Raw genomic sequence first — 19,214 nt, 5'->3', positions numbered from 1 at the left:
TGACCGAGATGGCTGAGCTGGGCTGCTGCAAGTCCTGCAGCCTCACTGCATAATTTGTAGCCCATCCTGTAGTCCCAGATGCTGCTTCCTCTTCCTGGCTGATATAGATATTTATAGATATTTCATTTCTTTGGCAAGGGTCCATAAGGGAATATGGGGGGGGATCATCTGTGGGAATATATATTTGTGTTGCTCCTGGCCCCACACATTTGTCATAGCTGAAAGAAAAAAGAAATATTCATTAGATTCCTGGGAAAAATCCCATGGTACATTATTTCAGCATAACAGAGGCAGGTAAAGTGAGAAGAAAAGGAGTGTCTGGTGTTTTGGTCCTCAGCCCATATCCTTGCTGACCCTGCCATGTGAGACACTCAAGAATATAACACTTAAAACCACCCAGAGATAATCCCAGAGGGGCACAGTCACCATAAGTGCAGTGCAGCCAAGGCTCATTCCTGCTCTCAGCTGCCTGTAAGAGCCAGGTTAGAAAAATCTGGGGGAAAAGGAAGTGGCGTTGCTGTTTCAGTTGTGAAATTAGGTATGGAGAGCTCTTGATGGAGTCTCTAGCACATATCACTGTGTGCTGTCCTGACTCCAGGTCTCTGGAGCTCAGCCAGCACCGCCTGGGTGGGCTGCCTGGGTGGAAGGTGCGTGCTGCCAGGGGCAGCAGGATTCCTTGTTGAGCTGCAGAGTTGTGCTGGATAATCTGGACAGACTCATGCTGGTCACTCTGGGACTGGGCACAGTGCCCATCACATTCCTCCCAAAGAGCAGCACTGCGAGGCAGGTGGATTGGTGGAGTTTCCATGAGGAGCCAGCTCAGGTGTACCGAGGCTTTGTAGCTCTGTCTGTGCCACCAGGCTGGTCCCAGGGAGACTGTTCCCTCCTCACTCTGCTCTGTTCTCTGCACTCCATGTCCCACTGGCACTGCAAACAGGCTCCTTAGGTGGAGCTTGGGCTGCACAGCCCGGGGAGGGCACTGAGGGGTACCTGATGAGCCTGGACAGACCCGTGAGGCTGTGCTGGGGTGCTCAAGATGTGTGTTGAAGGAAGGGGATGGGAACAGAGGGAGTGGACACGAGCAGGCTCCGTGCATTGGCACTGCCAGCCCTGGAGCCCAAGGCTCTGCAGGGAGAGCACTGCGGCCCCATGAGGGCTGGGCACAGCTGGTGATCCTGCCCTGCTCCCTGGGTGGTTCCCTGGCTGTCCTGGCAGCGCCTGTTTGCCCGCACACTGAACCTGACCTACTTTTGCTTTCAAACCAGCCCAGCTCCAGGGGACCAAAGGAAGCCCTGTTTTCCTGGCTCCCTGGCTACAAGCAAGAGTGATAAAGAGTCATAACATCATGATCTTAAACGTTAGACCTGCTTTGTGTCTGCTGTTTAACCATTCCAGGATCATTTTAAATCCAATCCTGAAGAAGGGAATATTTCCTGTTAAAAAAACTTTGCCTACTGAGTTAACCTGAAAAACATTTCTGCTGGAGCCAGACAAATTAAGAACCTATTTCCTCAGCCACGCTAACTGCAGGGCAATTAAGATCTAGGATATTTCCTGAAAACTGGGATATTTAGCATGTGTCTTCTCAGCAGACTGCAGGCACACACTCTGCCCCTGTACCTGTGTTACTGGCAGGCTAAACCAAGCTCCCAAACCTCAGTCTGGGTGACAGAAATGGTTCTGGGGGAAGGGAGAGGTAAGAAAGTGAAATCATAGTGCTACATAACTAAACTCAAATAGCCATGGGTGTTTTTATTTTTACCTCCACTTCATCTTACTTTTATATTCATCAGGACAATGGCTTTAAATTCGGACTAGAAAATTGCAATTTCCCCATCAGAAAATAGTGTTGAAGAACCTAAGTCTGTTCTGAAAACCCTGAATAGGGCTGCTAGGTACTTCAGAAAAGTCCCAGCCTCTAGGAAGTAGAATTGTTTTTTTTTTACAGCATGTGGAAAAGATTTCACTCCAGCCTCTACTGAACACACCGAAGCTTTCAAACATACCTGGTAGTCTTTTAAAAGTTTTTAGACCTCAGTCAGACATTGAGGACCTGATGTCCTCAACGCTCCTTGAGCTCAGTGAGGGTAAAGGAACAGCCACTCTTTGCAGGATTCCTATGAGCTGCATCTTTACTTAATTTACATTTTGCTGACCCGAAGCCCAGGGAATTTATTTAAAATCTCTCCACAGGTTTTGACTGACTTAATCAGGCTAACAGAGAGCACTTACTGGGTCTGATAGCACAGGGGAAAAGTTTCCATTCAGAAAAGCCCATGGTAATGTGAGTTTCAAGGTGGAAAATTTGGAAACCTTTTGCAAAGACACCAAAGGGAAGATGTTTCTCTGTGTCCTGATTCTGGGAAACCTGCCACTGACCTAAAGGAGAAATGGGCACAGTGTGAACTGTTTGTTGCTGCTGTTACCTGATCATCTGCATTCCTCTGCCTTGGATTTAATTTAATGTCTTTCTTGGACCACAGCTCAGCTTTGTAGAACTGAACTGCTGGCTGGAATCCCTTGGGAAGGAGACTTTTAAGGGTCAAGTCATGTGGGTGCAAATTATGGGAGTGAAGAGTTGGCATTTTAGTGTTTTGTTCCAAATATCAGTATATTTGTGTTAGGGCATTTTTTCCCTTCATACATATGATGGATAAAAATAATGATCTCTTTTTCTCCAAAAGCAAGTAATGTTCTTCCCCCTCATTTTTGGCAATTCGGATCACATTTTAAAAATTGAATAAGGTAGTAAAAAACACATGCCAGACTTTCAATTAAACAGCTTTCTGGCAGCTTCACAGCTGTACCTACATATTGTTGTGGCCATGGAGAGAATTACAAATAATTCAAATAGTTGTGGGGTTTTTTAAAATAAGTTTTTGTATTTCGTTATCAGTTTATGATCTTGATGTTCATTTCCTGTGTTCTTTTCTATGCATGGGATCTTTGCTTGTAGAGCTGACATTGCAAACAGCTCCTGCTCTGTTTCTGCAGATAAGGTTCCTAGCACTGTCTGGTGAGGATAAAATGGAGATGAATTAAGGTCATAAAAGAGACTTCAACTTTGAATTTTTTCCTTACTTTCCAAGCATTTTGTGGGTTTTTTAATGTATTATTGGGTTTTTTGTTTGTGAGTTTTGTTTTTCTTTGCTTGTTTGTTTTGTGGTGTGATTTTTTCCTCTCTAACAGCTTAAGTACTTTGGTTGTGCTTTCAGACTGCTGTTATAGAGGTATTCCTGTAGGATAAATAATGTATTATCAACTCTACAAGCATGAATTTTATTTTGCAGTCTGTCCTTCAAGGAGACCTTAATATGTAAACTTCTATGACTTTACAAGATCTTTTTTATTAGAGAATCTATGCAAGTATTGTAAGAAATAATATCCAGTTGGACAGGCATCCACTGTCCATGTATGGTGGTGGTTGGAAAACCGTTCCTCAAAAGATCTGAAGGATTAAAAATTATAAAAAATCGCAATAGCAATAATAGCAATATTAGCAATAATTTCTTGCAGTTGATTACCAAGTGTTGGTGTGAGTGATGCTGGATTGAAGCCTTACTGTCATTTTAAAATAAAGCCAAACCCTGATCCCCAATATGGAGCTAAATAGGCAAAAAGATTGGGGGTGGGGGTGGGAGGCTTGGGGTTTTTTTTTTAAGTTTTGTATTTTATGTGTGAGTTTTTTCTGGGCCAGATTTCTCCTGGTTTAGCTGCCTCAGTGAGAAGCTCCCAGTTTAGTCAGGGGGGCACCAGGAACACCAGGGAAGTGGAAAGGGCAGAGATGGAGGATGGGGAAGGTCTGAGACTGCAGCTCACAGGCAGAAATCATCACATTGCAACCTCAGGAACTGCTAAGGAGTGATACCTACACAGAGATGTGTAGTGTGTGTGTGTACATATATATATATTTATATGTTTATCTATCTATATATTTACATATCTATATGTTTTGCAACTGAAAATGCAGGACCATGAAGTGGAAAAACAAAAATACTTGTTCATCATTTACAAAACCCACAACAATAGTTATATTTTACCTGTCAGATTCACTTCTGTGAAGATATTGGACATGTAAAAAGTAGCTCAGGCTTGAAGTTCACTACAGCACTCCCAGGAAAATCCTTTTAGACAGGAAAGCAAATGCTTTTGGAAAGTGTTGTGTTACCACAACATAAATAATGGAGCACAGGAACTCATTACACTGCATCTTGTGGATACCAGCCCTGAAAAAATCCTTGGCTGCAGTACTCGTGGTGAATCCACTTTAATGCATTGCTTTTTAAAACTTGTGTTATCTGGAGGTTCAGTGTCTTGCAGGCAGTGATGAGAAGGAAGAGGTTTATGACCATGAAATGTGCAGCTGTCTGCCTGGTTTTGGGCCTTGTTTTTTGTTATAATACCTGCACTGTTGTTGTAGACACACTATTGAGATTTTAAGGGATAATTTCCCTGGGAAAAGCAAGGAAGGGTGATGTCAGTTAATATCCTACTGCAGGTAAATGTGATCTGCAGAGAGGGGAATGTTGCCCAAAAATTACAGCAGCTCTCCAGGATGACCTTGTTGACTCAGAGCGTGGTGGGGGGCAATAACTTTGTGAGTTTGTCAGCTCTCGTTGCAGTATTAGGATGGGTTTGTTGCCAAGGAAACCCCAAAGAGCTTATTTAACTGGCTGTCATTCAGAAATTAGGAGCCACTCTGGGGCAGGAAGAAGGTTCTGCTGACAGAATTTTTTAAGATGCAGACAACAAGAAGTGAAAAACGGCAGAGCTGGGAATGAAAAATTCTTTGTGCAATAGATGTCTTGTGGTTCACTTTGTTCATTTGTTGTATATTCTGACTCTGCTAAAATTGCTCCTCTTGCATTGTTTCCATTTTGGTGATGACCTCTGTGTTCTTTTGATAATGGCAAACAGACCCCCCAAATCTGGAACATCCGCGTGCTGACAGGTTTGAGCTGTGATGAAACAGCACAAAGGATGTTTGTATGATGTTGTTACCTAACAGAAAGGCTGAAATTAGAACAATTATGCTGTAACTCTCTACAAGAAGGTTCAAATGAAAAAAATAATGATGTGCTTGCTGCCCATGTAGGCAGTTCAGCTGATGATGCTGAGCTCTGCCTTCTGTGGTGGCACAGTTTGCTCACAGCCAGGTTTGTGGGAGAGCAGCCTGGAGATCTGTCCGTGTTTCCTTTGAGGCGTGTTTTCCTAGAATACATATTTTCTTTGGTGATTTATTATTACCATGAGGAAATGTATCAGTTCTGACAGAACTGCTCCTATAATGACATATGTCACGAGCCAGGATATTTCACTAGGTTTATTTTTGATCCTGACACTTTCCATTTATATACATATTTATTTTAATGTTTTCAAATAGTGAAAAAATGTAACCCAAGGTATTGTTCAAAAAAACATCTAGGGCTTAAGTAACTTAACCATTGAAGAGACAGGAAATGTGGAATTTAGTTTTTTTCTGCCTTTTTTTTCTGTTCATAGTTATTTCTGGAATTTCCAGTTCCTCAAAACTACAACAGGACTATTTGTGTTAATGAGCAGTAAAAGGCTGCATCTTTATTTTGCACTCTGTGTCAAGATAATCTTGAGGAAGTTATGACTTTGATGAATAAATATTCCAGATGAAAAATGAAATTCAGTGTAAACTGTTTTCATGAGAACATGTATCAGATAACATTTGAAACTGATATAATGCAGTTTCAACATAACTGTGCAGCTTTAAATGATTGAAATAAATGTTTTAAATAAAACAAGTCATTCTATGATGAAGATTTCATATGCTACAATTCAGCCTGGCATTACTTTTATACATAGTGAGAACCACTTGGTCATCAGCAGTATTTAGTCTCTGGATTTCTGTAACCATTATACACTAAAGGAGGCTGGGCACTGATTGAGTAACAAGAATCAGTTAAGATAAATAAAAATCTGTAGCTTCCCAAGTCATGGAGTAAATCCACAAACAGGATTCTAAACACCACTACCAATTCTTGCATGTCACCAGACCCTGCTGATGTTTGAGGAAGATTTCCATTTGACGAGTTTTAGGATCATATTCCTAAAAAGGGCTTTGCTTTAATTATTCCAGGAATGAATTCTGAGCAGGTGAAGGAAATACTGGCTGCAATACGTAACAGAAAGTCTGACAACTGGGAAGTCACAGAAAAATACCCTTTTTTAAAAAGTACAGTTATCAAAGATTTGACAGCTTTAAGTTGTGGTTGCTCTGCATGGCACTGGAGATTTCTGGTTAGAAATCCTTGGTGCTTGCCTTCCATCAGGTTTTGCTGCTTTCACTGCTGCAGGGTGCTTTTTATGCGGCAATAATTTGTACCTGTAGAGTGGAACTGGGACAGGTGTAAAGAGAGGCTGTTCAGAAGGTGCAGCCTCCCCACAGATATTTTTGATGACAGAAAGTGAAGGGAATTTTGTGCCTCAGCCTCCCAACACACAGGCTGAGGTGTGAGAGGATTTTTGACTACAAAGACAAGAAGCAAGAGGAAGGTGTGGATATTTAAGAGGAATGGAAGTGTCACAGAAAGAAACTCTCATAAAATGGCTGTAAACAAAGTTAAGTTGGAATAAGAAATTTGCCAGAATACTTAGGAATTTATTTGTTTCTATACCTAATACTGATGAGGAATAGCACTGGGATGTGAAGGGAGGGGCTTTTGAGAGTCTGGAGTTTGGAATTTGGAGTTAAAGGAATTGAGAGTTTTAGCTCATGTTGTGATACCTCATGGATTTATAAACCTGTCATATTTCCAGTGGCATTTTTTACCTTATGAACTAAAAATCTCAATGAGGGTATTGAAGTAAGAGCTAAACTTAACCCCAAATGTCCATCTCATGCTTTGCAAGCTGTCATTGTAATGTGGCAAAAGCTCCTCACCTGGTTTGCTCTCAGGAAAACAGCCTTGGCAAAGGAATACAACACAATATAGCACGATTTTATGTCAGGTCCCTGCAAGCCTAATTCTGTCTTTCAAGAAAGTCCAGGAAGTTGGTTTGGCTAACTTGCATCCTCAGAAGTGGGGGATGGAAAAGATTGTCTTAGAAAAGAAAGTCCCTTAAGTAGGTTGTGTTTTTTTATATATTTAAAGGGAAATTAGTGTCTGACTTTAAGACACAAGCATTTCCCTTTGCCGTTTTAAAGTAATTTTTAAATTGATTTTCGCATTTAAACAATGCAGGCTGAACATGGTCATTGAGAGTATTGGGATTTGTTGAGCCTAAACAAGACAATTTTCTCTAGAGCAGATCCTATGCAGATTAGGCAGGATGGGCAGCTGAGGAAGAGTGAGCCCACTTAAACCAACAGCCACACAATGTGCTCTAATATGAATAGTGGGATAAAGGGGCCTTCTTGGTTTTTATCATCGTGTGCCCTGTGGGGGGGCATTCCGTGTGAAGTGTGGAGAGGACTTTTGTGGCTTCCATTAAAACCATTCCTGAAGCTAAATCCCTGCATCCTCCTGAGCAGTCATTCCTCAGGGATGTTCTGTGTTGGACGCTCACAAGTCACAGATGCAAAAGGCAGTAACCTTGGCTGCCTAAAGCTCTGGACATACCATTAATATCCAATTCCTAAGGAGTGAAAAAGCACTTATGCAGTGGGATGAGATGCATTTTCCCTGGCCACAAGGTGAGAAGTTGATAAAATTCCTTTCATGCAGTGAAATCTCCACATTGCTTGGATTTTATTGATTCTCATAAAGAAAATGTAGTAGTTTTTAACTTACTTGGACTTTGGTTGGTACTGTAATTCAATCCATTTCAAACACGGGAGCTCAGTTATTTTTAAAAAGCTTCCTTACTAGATATTTGTAAGAAGATAATTAGCAATGCTCACTAGAAGTGTGGGTTATGAAGAGCTCAGCACAGTGAACAAGAGCTTATGATTTCTATCTGTAAAGGTATTATCCCCACAGTGTCACCAGCGTGATTTCACTCGCACCAGCACAATGAATGTTGAACAAAATGGCAAATATTGGATTTACAGGCTTTCCAGTGTTTCTTTGCAAGTCATATTGACCATGATGATAGGTAAGCTGTGGGAGGGAGATTGTTCTTGTATTTTGTCCTGGTTGAATGTGTTCAGTTTGCTAATTTGGAGGGATTAGAATCCTGTGGTTTAGAACTGTCAGGAGATCACTTGGATCATCTTTCTCAGACTAAGTTTCTTAGAAACAAAGGCTTTGCCATGTGTGGTAACACAGACTACGAAACATTAACTTCCAGCACTGCTGCAAGTATCTGTACATATCAGAAATGTGCTCTGAAATACAAACCCCTAATATCCTGAAACTGTTTGGCTCATACCTCCTGTATTTTGGTTTTATATTTCTCTTCCACACCTCATGTAAAATCAATGTGACAGATGCTAGCACAGATCTGAGATTCATTAAAAAGCTATTAACTGTCCTAAAGGGATGTTTATGGATAGCAGCACTGTATATTTTGGGCTGTCAAAACAAATTGACCAAATGGCTTCTCTGTAACCACCCTGCAACTATGGCAGGCTAATGACAAAATTCCATGCATGGCATCCCTCTAAATCTAACCTAAAATCTAGTGCAAGAAAGTGGTTCGTGGAAGTGTCTGTGGTGATAATCAGATTGAGTCTCAAATGAAACTTGTGATTTAGAGATCAGAGCAAGTATTAATATCCCAAGGCATTTTTCATAGATTAATTTACCAATAACATTTTTTCTATAAATAGTGTTTTATATAAATAGTGTTACTGGACTTCCAGATGGAGAGGTGGGAGCGGGCAGGCCTGAACAGGGAGCTCTCCCTCAGCCACAGGCATGGGGACTCTGTGTTTCATCAGCCTTCCCCTTAAATCCCTTTTCCACTCATTTTGTGGTTTAAAGCTCAGCTATAAACTCTGACTAGACCATTCTAGACTAACCACCCCTTGGCCAAATACAGGTGGTGTGCTTTCTACTGAAAGTGTTTCTGGAAGTGTGGTTTGGCAGGAATTGTGTGTGAGAGCCCTGGGCTGCACACTCCTGCTCTGGGTGCTGGAATGCTGGTGGCCAGCGGGCTCTGCCAGCACCAGGTGGATAAAGGAAGTTATCCTGGCAGCACCCACTGCTTTTCACTCACTGAATGCTCTTGCTTCAAAGATTTTTCAAAGTTATTTGCCAGTGCAGTTGCTTTCCTAGCTGCTCTTCATTTCTGTTCTGCTGATGCCACAGCTGCATTATTAGCTTTTGGCCATGCTAGTTTAGCTTTAAATTACATCTTGCCCTCCAGGAATTAGGAGGAGGAATTACATTCATTTGGGCAGTGCTACGTTTCAGTAAACCTACTCTTCAAAACATTACCCTATGCAATGAGGTTGATCCCAGGGAGTTAATATTTTAAATGCACAAGGTCAGGCGTGTCTTGTTTCTGCTTCCAGGCTATGTCTGACAGTCAGCTATCCTGCTGTTAGCACCCATCACCCAAAATAATCTCTATGCTCTGATAATTAAAGATAGACACTGCAGTGTTATGCCATGCAGGAGAGTATAAAGGGAGATATACAGGAATTTTTCAGGCTTTACATAATGCAGTAATTCCGACTGTGCCTCTCACTGAACAGTTACAATGGTCTGTAGAATGCATTAATGGCAAGTTTGAAAGTCTCCGTGTTGCTTTGCTTTCAGCCATCTGCTTTCCCTGAAGTTCCCCAAGTTGCGTTGCTAAGATATAAAATTTACTAAGATTTTGATGATTTGCCAAAGCTACTTTTTCTAAAATATTTAACTACAGTAGCAGTGAGAAAACAGCCAAACCATTAACAATAATCTTTACTTTGGAGCTGTGATGCAGGGCTGTAATTAATGGGATGAGCAGTGTTTCCCAGTGTGTGCAGAGTGGATCCTGGGCCCTCAGGGACACAGTCCACTCAGCCCAGTAGGGAATCTGGAGGAGGCAGCGGCTGGACACCTTTATGTGTCCCAGAATGATTCTGAGAACAGGCAGGACACAAGATAATTAACCTTTGCCAGGCTTGTTACAGAATTTACTGGAAAACATGCATGGATAACCTGTGCTATCCTGTGTCACTCGTATCTCCTTCATACAGAGCTCCATAGAGACGGAAAAATCTTCTTGGTGCCTGTTTTAAACTGGAAATGGAAGCAACCTTTGGTATAATCTTTGATGATCTGTCTGCTAAAGAAATATATTGTCAGAGTTTGTTCACAGGAGTGAGTTTGTTCTGAGAATTCTGGACAGCTGCCCACTCAAAGTCCTGCTTGGGTGTCAGCTGGCTGCCTTTTATTAGTAAAGACTCGTGGGTGTGGGCCCAAAATCCAGTCTCAGTTCTTAAGTGGGTTTATATGAAGTTCTACACATTTAGATGCCAGGCTCAGAATAATTTTTCACATGTGAGCTTTCTGCTAAAATATTTACACAATCTCTCAAAGCCCATTTGTTATATAGTATGAGTTGGTAATACATAATGGGCTGCTTGTAGAATATGCATAGAATAAACAAAGCAAAGATCCATGTCTTGTGTGCTCATAGTGCTGAGTTGCTCTATATCTGTCAGAAAAGGGATGCTCTTATAGTGGTTTAACTCAAAACAGTCTGCTTAAAAGGAAGAAAAAAAGAAAAAGAAAGGGGGGGCACAGCTGTTCAACCATGGTTTGCTGTTTGTAAGACACAGCCCTACAGAAAGCTTGAAGTGATGTTCTGCTTAAAATGATTCCTGTTGGCTCACTGGAGGGAGTAACTGAATTCCTTCACTTCTGGCCCTCAAGGTGCATGAGGCACGTGGAGGAGATGCCCATGGCCCAAAGCACAGCTTCTGTGGCTCATGACTGTGTTCCTGTACCCTGTGAATGTGGGCACACAAATTTAGAAGGAGCTGCTGTACCATTTCTGGAACCTATTCTTTTCTGTTTCCTCTGATGTGACCACTCTCAAGGTCAGTAATAAATGTAACTTGGAAGTTCTTGGAAAAAGTATGTACTTCTGACTTTGATACTTTGACTTGTAAATGTATTTCCTTCAAAGAAAGACGATTGTAAGTAATTCTACTGGTGTGTTTCATTAGTATGTCATCACTATGATAAATTTTAATGTGAATATCACTGAATGAGAACTGCCTGTCCACATCTTTATTTAGTAAAGATATATTCTGCTAAGGAAAACTTGAACTTATACTCAAGCTAAAGGGTCTGTCTGTATTCAGAGTTTGTGTGAGCTGAATTTTTTATGGTTAGTGGGCTTTGCCAGTGAAGGACTGTAACCCTGAGGATCTCAGGAAAATGCTTACCATGGAGGTGGATCAGGATACATGATGTTCACCTGAGAAAGTATATCCAGATAGGAACCAAAATCACAGGCTGGGGGAAACTCCTCTGTGCAGGTGGATCTCAGCTCTGCAGAGGAGCCGCCATGAGAGAAGCCATCTGGAGCTGCAAAACAGGAATTAATATTGGCTGTGCTTCCCCCCCGTGGTGGATTCTCTGTCACTCTTTATCACACTGCCATAAATCAGAAAACAAACCCTTTCTGAGGCAGAGGCATTGTGAATATTTTGGAACAACCAGGTTTCACAGGATATTATTATTTCTTTAAGAGTAAATGAACACCACCTGTAGATGAACTGTGGTGTTTCAGGCTGTGGCACAGGGACTGTACCTTTAGTGCTGCCCTACAAGGTAGATGGAAGTTCCAAAGATTTCTTGTCCCTCAAAGGCTGAAAAGGAGTGGGGGTTCTACCATGTGCAGCTTCAGATGTTTGTGGGGTTACTGAAATTCCCAGGAGTTGCATCCATGGAAAGCTTGTCCATTCTGGGAGGGGTTTAAAAGGAGGGACAGGTGTTTGATTGCTGAGCAAATGCTGTTCTCAATAAACACTGACAAGAATGGGAAAAGCTGGAAAATAGCAAATAAAAGTCATCCTGCTGCCAGCTCCAGGGATTTCTTAATGCTTCCATGCAAGAGCTTCCCAGCTCCACAAATATTAAGAGTTTAGTGGTGTTTTCTGTGTCAGAGGACAATTAGTGTGTGTGTGTGTCCATGTAACGTTTTCACTTGGGTAGTGGGGCACCATTCAGTTTAGGATTATTCTTTTGAATATCTCCCAAAATATGCATTTCTTTTTCCATTTCTCTAGCATTGTTATTTCCAACAAGCAGTTTGAAAATTGTCTTTTCTGTTTTTGTCTGGCTCCAGGCTTTTTCAAGGAGATGAAATTACCAGAGTAGTAGATTTAAACACAGTGATTAAAGCTTAATGGTCAATATTTTATCATACCAAAATATTGCTGTTCATGGGTCAAACAGTAGCTCCAGTTTGGGTTTAACTATTTAATCCTCAATTTAGCTGCTGAAAATTAGGAAAATTGGTGTCACTGTAATAGTAGACATTAGTTTTTGGATTTTGTTTTTATTTTCCCTCTGTAGGTTGCCATGGAAGTTTGCATTTCAATTCTTTTGGACTCTAAATTTTATTCCTAAAATATAGATGTTATTCACTTATCTGGATAAATATTTCTGGAAAAGCCAAAAAAAATTACTCTTTGCTCCAAGGGGACAAACTGATCCTAGGAGATTTGTTTAGTTTAGACAGAAAAATTCCTGATTCAAATAACTAAATGAAGTTCAGTTGACTTCAGTTGATACTTAATTCACCTCAGTGAAAACAGGATTTAAGCCAGTGCATTTTTATGTGGCTATTATTGTCTTTTCTATATAAAGAAAAACCCCCTCAATGCTATGCACAGAACAGCACCCATAACAAACTGCAGGTAGAGGAGCCTGCTCACAGGGGATGTGGTTGTTGATGCTCCACTATTTATAATTTGCATTTTTACTGTCTGAAGACTTACACAGTAACTTTTTGTAACTGTTTATTTCCTAAAATAGAAATAATCTTGTGTCATTTCCTTGGCAAAGTGGCTTCTTGTCAGCAAATCCCAAAAGGGCCAAAAACATTACTCTAAAATTAACTCCTTGATATTCCCAAATACTCTTTAAGGTTTTTTGTTTTGTTTTGGGTTTTTTGAGGTTTTTTTTTGGATAGGAGGTAGGAATTGGCACCTTTTTGACTCTCAATGATGATGACTCTTGTAATGACACTGGTGTCATCAATGGCACCATTAATGATGGTTTAATGATACTCGGGTGCCCTGCTGTTCTGTTTCTAGGCCGATGCTCACGTGTGCACTCAGACAAACAGCGTTTGCCCAGTGATTGTTGTAGGCTGGTGCACTCTGCTGAACTGGGAACAGCTCTGCCTTTCCAACAAACAGAAATTACAGCAAAGGCTGCACCAAGGCTATAGGGGGATATGAAAATGCAACAGAGGATGAATCTCATCCCATACCAAAGGGAAAGAAGCATTTTAGGAACTGCTGTCAGCACTGGCTGGGTTGTGTTACCCGTTACCAGTCCCAGCACAGAGAAGCCATTACACTGCCAAGCTGCCTGGGACTTACTTAGCCCATGATTTAATTTTGTCTTTTCATCCCTTGCACGTGGCCAGGTGATTTTCGCTGCCCTTAGCCCCAGCCTGATCCCCAAGCCAGGCGTTCCCTGGCTGCCGTGCTGCCTTACCATCCGCAGCCTCCCTGCCGAGGTGTGGGTGTCCGAACCTCCCGTCCTTGCGCAGGCTGCCCACCACGATGGTGGCACAGGACAGGAAGAGCACCAGCCCGATGACCACCCCTGCCACCAGCAGCGGGGACACCAGCAGGTTGGTGTCGCTGCCGGGCTCGGCGGGGCTGGGGAAGGCGCTGGAGGCGCTGCTCTGGTTCGAGGCAGCTGCTGAGCAGAGAGAGAGAGAGAAGCGCGTCACTTGTCACACAGAGCCCGCACCGAGGGGCTCCCAGAGCCCCGAGAGAGCCTCAGACACACCCACGGCACCAATTCCTGCTCTTGCGGAAACCCCATTTATTACACCGACTCCTGGGGCTGTCAGGAACTGACTCCAGGGGAAATACTGGCAATCGCCTCCCTGTTATTGGGAATATCCTGCTGGAGCCAGTGGTGTATGAGCCATGATTTTGATGGCTCCTTCCTGCCAAGATTCTTTGTACCGTGAATTGACTGATGCTGAAAAACTGAAGTGCACAAGGAGGAAACCGGAAATTCAAAAGCGTGAGCTCCAAGAGGAAGAGAGGAATTGCCTGTCGTTAGGGGTGTAAGAAGGCTCCAAGGTTTTGGGCAAGAGTGAGCCAGAGGAGGCTGCTTTTGTGGCACAGGGCTTGCTTTGGTTCATGAGGAGAGTCAGCATCCCAAGAAATTGATTTGTAGTATGGGAAGAGACTCGTCCAGAGTGGGATTGTTTGGTTGCAACTGCTTTACCCTGGTAAAAAAAAAAAAAAATCTATAAATGTGTTATTTGAGTTCAATAAAAAATCTGCTTAAAGGAGAGTAACTCCAGTAATATATTGCCAAATCAAACATCCCTTTGAGACAAGCTGCAGAGAGAGTATCAAAAGTTAAACAATAATTTTCCCTTAGAGAATCAACTGATGAAAAATGAATATACATGAGAATTAATTGCCCAGAGATGTATTTATGGGGGATTACACTGCTAATGGAGGGGAGGTAAATGGGAGAAGCTATGGGAAAAAGGATTCAGGATTTTAGCAGGTAGAATCCCTCTCTCACCCAAATTAAAACAAAATCTCCCATTAGCTGGTCAGGATCAGTAAACCAAAATTTTATTGATGTAAAAAAATTGCTGGAGATGCCATATACCTACCCTGGCTGTTGAATCTGGCCTGGGTATCTTTTTATATCTGGCTATATGCCAGTTGAACAAATACAGAATTTATTTCCTGCTGAAATCAAGGCTAACAAAATTGACTCTTTTGAGTATTCTGTGAAGTGAGTCTGTGTTTTAGGAAGTGCAACGCTATTTACAAGGATAGATGTTATCAGAGAGTTCTCAGCAAGGTTCTCTCTGCTCTTTTCCTTTGGGAGACACCACTTGGTGTTTTGCAGTCACAGTAAGTTTAAAAAGAAGACGATGGCTTCAAGCCAGTGTATGTTATCATTGGCTGATGCTTGAGATTGAGACTACCAATTAGAAACATATACATAAAACCAGGGGAATTAGCAAGTAGTGGAGTTTTGTTAATTTTCGGGAAGCATTTGACTGTTGGCTGAGGATCTTTATAAGCATTTAAGACAGCCAAGAAATGTGCTGAGCTTTAACCAAGTATCTCGTGCCAAAAAAGAAGACTGAATTTTCTGAGAATTAAACTGATGCTGTAGCATTAAATCAAAGGTTATGTACAAGTGTCCTACTTAATACTCAGTGCAGAGAAGTTTTGGGTATGGGATATGTTTGGGGGGTAAGGCCCTTGTGCTAGAACTCAACTTCCTGAAACCTTACAAAATTCTGATCATGTTTCTCATTGGTACATTCTTTCAGCTATCTCTGTTGCTAATGTGTCCGACACACTCTCCCTGGCTTTCCATAGCCTTGTTTTTTCAGATTTTTGCAAATTCTGCCTTTGAGAGATGCAAATATCACAGCAGTGGCAGGTTAAATTCTGGCTGCAGGGGACTGACACCTGAACTGGAAGTAGTGGCAGGTAATTGATTTGTCATTTCGGCTGGCTTGCAAAGGTAAAAGAAGAATCAACTTTGTTGTCAGCATGATGAGAACATGAGCCTGGGGTGTGAGGTTGCCCCATGCATTGTCAGGCTTGTGGTCATCAATTTAATGTCAAATAGTACAGAAATGGAGTTGGTGATAAACTGCTGCCAAATGAGGAGGAAGCAGGCTGCAGTGTGTGCTTTCAGATCTTTTAAGACTTGGGACAAATTCAAAATGTTCCTCTAAACAGGAAGGGCCTGTCTAAGGATATTTATCTTCTATGTTTTTTCCAGCTGTGTGTGGAAGCCAGCTGGAATATCCACATTGACTATTTGGGAGATCCCTGTGGTGCCACCCAGTGTGAGCACTGATATTGGGACCTATTTTGCTTTATAGAAGTTTAACAGCTTCAAGTGACTCCATACAGAAAATACTCTCCTGCACTGGTATCGAGGTGGTGTGGTTTAGTTCAAGACATCCCATTTATCTAATGCATTCTCAGGGCTTCCTTGGCTGTCCCAAATCTTGGTTTTTTTGTCTATTGTTTCTCACCAGCATGAATCTTTCTGGGTTTTTTATGCTTTTAATCTAATTGAACCCAGTCCCTCATAAAGACAAGTTATAGTGCAATATTGCTTTTATTAGGAGGAATGAATGAGTCCCCTAACACAAAATGTACTTGATAAACTTCTCCTGTGGCACTACTTTCAGTTTGACAACGTGAGTCTGAACCTCCAGACTTCACTACTGACTTACTGCTGTGACAAACAGCAGCAGAATGAGATGCAGTATTGATATAAATTTTTTGGGTTTGAATTTTGTGGGGGGAAAAAAGAGATGTTTATATTACTTTTGGCAAAAAAACACATTATAAATTTTCTTTTCTTATCCAAAACCATCTTCATTTGATAAACCATGCATTTCTCTATATAAAAATGCTATTGTTTTTCCTTCAGAATAGAAGTATCTGGAAATTTATGTGAAGCCCATAAATACAACACCAGTAACAGAGTGCTAACTTTTTGAAGTAAATTGTATCCTTTCCCATGAAACTGCAAATTGTAAACAATACAGACAGAAATATGAATATTTTATATCTAATCCTCTAAATATGAATTATGTTGGATGTACACAGCATGGCTTTTATCCATGATGGGAGCTGTGTAAGTAACAAGAATCAGCACAAATGGCACAGGCTGACAGAACACTGACTTTAGTGTCAGCACCAGTGGAAAACTGCCTGGACTGTCCATTCAGTGCAAGGCAATAAATTAGCATTTTGAAAAATCCCTTAAATATCACAGGATATCATTTTACTCAGTGCTCCTGCATCTCAACGAACCAACTGGAAAGTAACTGAGGGAGGTATAGAACAGCCTGACTTTTTTGGTGCATAATGTTCTGTCTCACTCCTGTTTACCTCTCTTTGAAGGGACACATCCCTTTCTAACTTGGCCTTAAGTAATGTGGAGGTTTCAGCTGGGTCAGGTCCTGGTAGGGTGAAATGTCCTCGTGTGCAGACATGTCCTGGGAGCCTGGTTCACCCAACATCCAGCCCTTTGTTAGGAGTGGCTTCCATCTTCCTCAGTGCCTTTCACCTGCTTGTATCTCAGCTGAGAGAGAAGGGAAGCACCTACACACAAATGAAAGTCTCTTCTCTCCATACTCAGTTGAGTTTGGTGGTGGTGGTGGGGTCTTGTTTTGTTTCCTTTTGTCCTGAAGGCACATCAGCTCTAGTGAGGCTGCAATGGCCTCTGTAATTGATGGGCTTTGAGATGATTTTAAAGCTGGATCCTGCTAAGATAACCAAATCTCTTCCCCTGGTTTCCAATCTGTCATCTTAATAAAGATGATAATTCATGTTATGACTGGTGGAGAGGATGAGTCATGAACTGGTTTTGTTTCCCAGGCTGAACTGTGCCTGACCAGTTCCTGAGGAAATGCTGATGTGTTGTTCTGGAACCATTTTGTGTCTAGAACGATCCACCCCTGCATCCTTGCCAGCCTGGGATTCTCCTTCCTGAGGGCAGGGTGGGCATGGTGCTGACTTGCTGAACTAGAGCTGAAGCACATGGGCAGAACAGGAGTGTTCCTTGTACCCCTGGGTTAGTAAAACTGTTTGGGATGGTGATCCAGCACCTCCCAGTACCCTGAAATACACTGTATTAACACAGGGTGCAGGACTGGAATGGAGTAGAGGGAAGGTCAGTTTAGGATGGTGCATAGCACCCTTTGTAATCCTTTGGTATTTATATAATTGCAACACAGCGTCTCAAACACTGAAAGCACATTTCTGATATCTGTACTTTTTCAGTCCCTTGGATTATATACATTATTCCCTTCTCTTTATCCAGGGAAGGTGAGTGACAGATGTCAGGAAGGAGCTGAGAGCACACGGATACACTGAATCAGTGGAATGATCCAAGATTTTGTTGTTTCTGCCGTTGTGAACAGTTCCTGTTTGAAAATGGTTTGGTCTGGCCAAGAGTGACCAACTGGACCCTGCCCTTGTTGCTGCCCTGGGAATAAATCTCTGGAAATCAGCAGGAATTGCACTGCTTGTTTCTGTCACACAGAAAAGGAGCAAGGGAGGTGTAGCACAAAAAGAAGCTGGAAGAGGGTTTGGATGACGGGAGCATCACTGCAGCCAGGGGAGAGGGATGTTACTCAGGCCATTGAACACAAGGGCCCTTAATTTTAAGGAGCTGAACCTTAAAATTATCTAAAAGTAAATGTCTCTATTGGGTTCAAAGCTATTCCATTGGATCCTGAGGAAGGCTGAAACTTCACTTAGGCTTGATAAATGCCGGGGTGTCATTGGCCTATGGGACTGAAAGGAAGCAATGAGGATGCTGAGAACAGGGCAGGCTATTTGTCCTTTTGTGTTTCTCTTATTCTCTTGTAGAAGAGTTGGGCAAATGAGTGGATGACCAGATCGGTCTTGGAAATGCCCTCTCTATAAAGCAGTTTTACACCAGCCAGACAAATAGTGTGGGAAAAGGAATTTGCAGTTCCAGGAGGCCCAGGAGCATGTTTGGTTCTCTCAGAGTTCTCCTGTTCTTTAGCCTTTTCTGATTTCCACACAGAAGATTAAACTGCCTCTTAAGCTACAACTGATGTTCAATGATAACTCTACAGGGAGTGTTTCCAACTTTTACCTCTTATCTTCTTATCTTCTGGAACTGACACTTAGTAATTTTTTGACAAAGTCAATGAATAAATAAATTTTTGCTGTCAGTTGCTGCACCAGTGACATTTTAACAGTTCCCAAAACAGATGATATTCATTATTATTTCTAAATTTGAGGTAAATCTTCCTATACAAATGGTTAATTAACCTTGCCTGTTCATTGCTGCTGTGGGAGATACCTCAGCATAATCCAAACCTGCATGAATGCCATTAACCAGGCAGGACCTGTGAATTCGGACTCAGTTTCTCTGCAGCTCTCCGCAGCTCAAAGTCTCTTTGAACTTTTTTACTGCATACATATGTTCTAACCAGAATTAAAATTTTTCACTGATTAATAGTTAAAAATCAAAACCTTATTCAGACCTGAGACTGTGTGCTAGGGATGGTTCAGTATTATCTGATGTCCACAGCTGAAAGGGAACGTGGGACATCCTTCCAGGTACAAA

The 19,214-nt window shown here is 41.9% G+C and overlaps 1 protein-coding gene across 1 annotated transcript in view; it reads right to left on the bottom strand.

Moving 5' to 3' along the window:
* The window catches only part of BEAN1 (brain expressed associated with NEDD4 1), a 57,633-nt gene that overhangs the window by 4,182 nt on the left and 34,237 nt on the right, over nt 1-19,214 (bottom strand). Inside the window, 3 exon segments of the mRNA XM_048316909.1 lie at nt 2-218; nt 11,297-11,438; nt 13,584-13,793. Coding sequence (XP_048172866.1) covers nt 2-218; nt 11,297-11,438; nt 13,584-13,793 — 569 coding nt within the window.

The sequence above is a fragment of the Corvus hawaiiensis genome, chromosome 12 (assembly GCF_020740725.1).
Source record: "Corvus hawaiiensis isolate bCorHaw1 chromosome 12, bCorHaw1.pri.cur, whole genome shotgun sequence".
NCBI lineage: Eukaryota > Metazoa > Chordata > Aves > Passeriformes > Corvidae > Corvus > Corvus hawaiiensis.
The sequence above is the reverse complement of the archived record's forward strand: the minus strand, read 5'-3'. Positions and strand labels throughout refer to the sequence as shown.